This window comes from Selaginella moellendorffii, unplaced genomic scaffold, assembly GCF_000143415.4.
Source record: "Selaginella moellendorffii unplaced genomic scaffold, v1.0 SELMOscaffold_521, whole genome shotgun sequence".
Lineage (NCBI taxonomy): Eukaryota > Viridiplantae > Streptophyta > Lycopodiopsida > Selaginellales > Selaginellaceae > Selaginella > Selaginella moellendorffii.
This window is the reverse complement of record NW_003314775.1, coordinates 452-4,774: the sequence shown is the minus strand read 5'-3', so window position 1 is coordinate 4,774 and position 4,323 is coordinate 452. Positions and strand designations below refer to the sequence as shown.

Here is a 4,323-nt window from a genome sequence, read left to right as displayed (position 1 = left end):
GTAGATTGTATTGATGTTTATTGTACAGAGAAAAATTAACGACTTCATGGTAATAAGTATTCTTTCAAAGCAGTTATTTAAAGTTTTCTAATTAAGTGTAGTTAATTTGCTTTATAATTTTTTATAGATACTCTGTAAGTGCTTGGAATATGCAAAGGGAATATAGAAAATATACATACCAATTAACCCATAAACTCTAATTTATATATAAAAGTGAATGTCCCAGATTGAAACCAACTGATAATTCCTAAAATCCCACTATGCTTTGTAACCGTATATTTTGACTTCACATCTTTATATATAATGACAAAGATAGATCTAGACTGAAAGTCAAGTAAAGAATCAAAAAGAAAGAAAAAAGTCAATTAAAACGGCATATTTTAGAATCTGGTGGAGGATGGGATCTGGGTCATTCCTGAGATCCAAATGCTTTTCTCTTTTGCATTTGTAACTCTAGGATCTTCCCTTCCAGCAACGCTTTCTGCAATTGCAGCTTCCGTATTTCATCCTGTTTCAGTGTAGCATTAGCTAGAGAGCAAGAAGAAGAAAAGATAGAAGCAAGCTCTACCTTGTATCTGTCCCGATCGTCACTAGCTTTGGAGAAAGCTTCCCAAATAGCACCTTCACAGGAAGGGAAGTGTATCCTTTGGCTGTAAACCATGTCCAGAGCTTGGGCACCACCGTAAGTTAGCTCCTGCTCGAAGTTGTCCATCTCCTCTTTGGGCCTGAACAGACAGAGATAAATCGGCCACCCGAAGCGTATCCAAAAGTTGAAGAACATGAGGCAGCATGTTGAAAACGTTAGGGCGCATCTGCCAGGGATATTATCGCTAGTTATCGTCCAATCCCCCATGCTGGCGAGTATGACAATGGCGGTAGTCACAGCCAAGTAGTCCACAGTGTCCCTGTACTCGGTAGATAGCAGTGGATCCTCCTGGTTGCGCAGCTTATAGATGACGAAGATGAGCACCAGCCAATATGGAGTATACACGGAGAAGACGGTGGTTTTCCAGTTCTTGCTTAGCTTGCACAACCGAACGCTGGCATCAAGAGCAATCAGTGCGAGAGAGAAAGAGATGAAACATCGCAAGCCATGAACTGTACCTTCTCTCGTGTTCATGGAAGTCACTGAAGCTAGCAACGGTGGACAGGATGACGGTGGGAAGCAGGCACAGGGCGACGAAAACGTAGTATTTCCACGACCAGTTGTCGATGTTCTTGCTAAGCTCGTACATCCGAGCAAGCCGGAGAATAGTGAGCACGAACCACAGGCAAATAGCCGTCCCCGGGAGCCAGAACGTCCACAGCAAGCAGCTCCTGAGCGGCCCGATCCTGCTGAAGTGCTCATTGTTGACGAACTGGGATGCTATCCAGACTAAGCCCGCTAGCGAACTCCCTAAGATGAGATACACACCTCCCTGCGCTCGAAAGTAGGAGCGCCCGCGATGGGCGAAGAGCGCGCCATTCGCCACGATGAATGGAATTGTCGCGGCCAAAGCAAATGCCAGGAGTGTGAAGTCGTAGGGAGTGTCTGGATCACTGGGCACCACTTTCATGTAACACCCTTGGTTGCAACATCCAGACGCCATGGACGAGGGCAACTCGCTCGACCTCTATCTGTTCTTCCAGCCCTCGTTCTTGACTTTCTCAACCCGAGATTATTACTTCTTTATCACCTCTTGGTGTTGGAACTTTGCCTGGTCTCGTAGATCACGGATCCATCTTCTCCTGGAGAAGCAGCTCCTGGGCTTCGAGCTTCTGGATCTCATCCTGTAGCGCTTTTTTATTATGCAATCCAAAACTTGATCTGCCTCCCACACAGCTCCCTCGGACAAAGGGAAGCGGAATCTCTGGCTTTGGCTCGCGCAGTGGCGCTGGTCAGCTGCTGCTCGAACGCATCCATCTCTTCCCTGGGCCGCAAGAGGCACACTGTTGATAGACGGGCCACGCGGCTTTCTACCATTTAAAGAATATCCATTACATTTAAATCAGGGGTGTGTGGTAAAGGCATGGCCTTGGTCAATCCATGGCCTTGCTGCTCCTGTGCGACACGGTCTTTTCACCTGCATAGAATTGGAAAGGATATGTATGCACACTACCTGGATTTCTAGCTAGGAGGATCCTTTCTTCTGCCCAAGCACAAGAAATTCATTCTTAGAACATCTCCAACGAATGAACCACAAATCATCATCAGCAACAGCAGCAGCAGTTCCTCGGAAGATGCTCCTCCACCCGGATGCAGAAGAGTCAAAGTGGAGCTAAGAAAACCTTTGGGTCTGTATATCTAAGGAGAAGAACAAGCAACAAACACTCCTCCATTTCTTATTTTGATGTTTCATTTCGAACAGGCATGATCCTTGAGGAGGACTCTGCAGGCAACATTTTCGTGGCCGAAGTTTCACCAGGAGGCAACGCAGAGAAGAGTGGCCTGGTAGAAGCATTGAGGAGGAGAAGACAAAAACCGACTCTATCCGCGAAATGGAATCGCGTAAGAAAAATGTCGACAAGGAGGTCAAAAGCTTACAGGACGAGATCGCGAAGCGGAAGCTGCAGCTACAGGATAAAGACAAAGATTTCAAATGGCTAGAAACACGGTTACAAGCTGTAGTGAAGACGAACAGGCTCCTACAGGGAATCGTAGCCAAGCAGGCGGCCTTCAGGAAAAGGGTAAGCGAGGACGGGAATGAAGACACGGAGTGCGACGTTCAAAAGTGTTTAGAGGTGAGAGCGCTTTATCTTTTTTGCTCTTGGCATCTTACCTTATCAGTCCGACAATGTGCAGGTGTCTGCCGAGCAGCTCAACCAAATGAGCGAGCGACTGGATTTGATGAAAGACAAGTTGCTGGAGCGTGAATCAGAGCTTTTTGCAGCGCGTACGGAGTGCGGGAAAAAGGATGTGACGATTCAGGGGCTGGAGCAAAACATGTCCGAGGCCAGAAAGACGCTCGAGACACGGATCCAACGACTGACCGGTAGAAATGAAGAGCTGTTCAGGCTGTACAATGCAAAGGAGAAGGAGATTGTGGACCTTCAAACGAGGTTCAAACAAGAATCGGAGCTTCGCCAGAAAAGCGAGACCGAGCTGGAACAGGTAAAAGCTTTGTCGTGGTTACTTTGTTCTAATCAAACTGTGATTGTGCTTTGTCCAGATGAAAGAGCAAGCTAACGATCTGAAAGAGGAGCTCAAGGTGCAAGACATGCATTGCGTGCTGTTGAGGGAGAAGCTGTGCACGCGAGAAGTGGAGCTCGAGCACCAAGACGTTGAAACGAAAAGGACCGTGGAGGATCGTTTCGTGCTGAAGAAGGACGCTGTGAAGCTGCAAGGGCTCGTGGACGAGGCCGCCCAGCGAGTGATTAGCCTCGAGCACAAGGTACTCCATCTCTCTCTCTCTCTCTCTCTCTCTCTCTCTCTCTCTCTCTCTCTCTCATTTATTTGCTTTTCTGACGGTAGAACTTGGGTGATGTTTGCTGAGAAGGAAGAGAAGATAACTTGGCTCCAACGCGGACTGAACGATCGGGTCCAGGACTGGAGCAAAGTCAAGGAGGAGCTGGTGAGAACGAGAAAGGAGAGGAACTCGATCAAAAGCGAGGCGGAGCAACTGGGATGAGAGGCCCTGCGAATGAGTGCCGAGGTGGAAGTGCTCAAGCGGAGAGTTCATCTCCTGGAGGAGGGCATACTTATGAAGGAAGGGGAGCTGTCCATATTGCAGGGGAACATGGAGGATTGATCCACGACAGACAACAGACCAACACTGACACCACACCAAAAGGGATTTCTAGTTTCTTTTTTTTCTTCATTTTTCGTTTCTCCTGATCCGCAAGCGTGATTTTGGGATGGCTCTTTGTAACAATCACGAGTTTGATGTGTATTGTACAGAGAAAAATTAATGACTTCATGGTAATAAGGATGGCTCTTTGTAACACTCATGAGTTTGATGTTTATTGTACAGAGAAAAATTAACAACTTCATAACTTCATGGTAATAAGTATTCTTTCAATCTTGATAGTGTAAGCAGTTATTTAAAGTTTTCTAATTAAGTGTAATTAATTTGCTTTTGTGAGTGTTTAGAATATGGAAAGGGAATGTGCATATCAATTAACCCAAAAACTTTAGTTTATATACAAAAGTGAGTGGTCCGGATTGAAATCAATCTGACAGCTACCAAAATCCCACTATGCTAATATTAGTATACGGCTTTAAGGAACCAACTCTTTGAGGTGTCGTAGGCTAAAAATTCCCCGAAAGAATGACCAAAATGACAAAGAGTTCATCGAATGGGACCGGGTCTGAGATTGAGTCCAAGACCGACTCTAAGACCAAGT

General features: G+C 46.2%; 2 protein-coding genes across 2 annotated transcripts; one reads left to right on the top strand and one right to left on the bottom strand.

Moving 5' to 3' along the window:
- Positions 1–345: 345 nt before the first annotated feature.
- Positions 346–1,948, bottom strand: LOC9652899. The gene is made up of 3 exons (XM_002994648.2): positions 1,105–1,948; positions 569–1,040; positions 346–508 (listed from the first exon to the last, which is right to left on the bottom strand). Exons 1-3 carry the CDS (start codon positions 1,587–1,589, stop codon positions 410–412), a joined length of 1,056 nt encoding a protein of 351 aa, XP_002994694.1. The 5' UTR covers positions 1,590–1,948; the 3' UTR covers positions 346–409.
- Positions 1,949–2,125: 177 nt separating this feature from the next.
- Positions 2,126–3,923, top strand: LOC9652900 (synaptonemal complex protein 1). Its single transcript, XM_024668177.1, has 5 exons — positions 2,126–2,274; positions 2,349–2,721; positions 2,783–3,091; positions 3,150–3,371; positions 3,477–3,923. The coding sequence occupies exons 2-5, from the start codon at positions 2,479–2,481 to the stop codon at positions 3,606–3,608; spliced, it is 906 nt and encodes a 301-aa protein (XP_024523945.1). The 5' UTR covers positions 2,126–2,274; positions 2,349–2,478; the 3' UTR covers positions 3,609–3,923.
- Positions 3,924–4,323: the final 400 nt, after the last annotated feature.

Bases quoted from the DNA above. Each gene is read 5' to 3' on its own strand.
- LOC9652899 (XM_002994648.2), bottom strand. From the start codon at position 1,589: ATGGCGTCTGGATGTTGCAACCAAGGGTGTTACATGAAAGTGGTGCCC. The intron at 1,041-1,104 runs GTACAGTTCATG...TCTTGATGCCAG, and splicing joins TTCCATGAACACGAGAGAAG to CGTTCGGTTGTGCAAGCTAA. The intron at 509-568 runs GTAGAGCTTGCT...ACACTGAAACAG, and splicing joins ACGATCGGGACAGATACAAG to GATGAAATACGGAAGCTGCA.
- LOC9652900 (XM_024668177.1), top strand. From the start codon at position 2,479: ATGGAATCGCGTAAGAAAAATGTCGACAAGGAGGTCAAAAGCTTACAG. The intron at 3,092-3,149 runs GTAAAAGCTTTG...TGCTTTGTCCAG, and splicing joins GCGAGACCGAGCTGGAACAG to ATGAAAGAGCAAGCTAACGA. The intron at 3,372-3,476 runs GTACTCCATCTC...TTTGCTGAGAAG, and splicing joins TGATTAGCCTCGAGCACAAG to GAAGAGAAGATAACTTGGCT.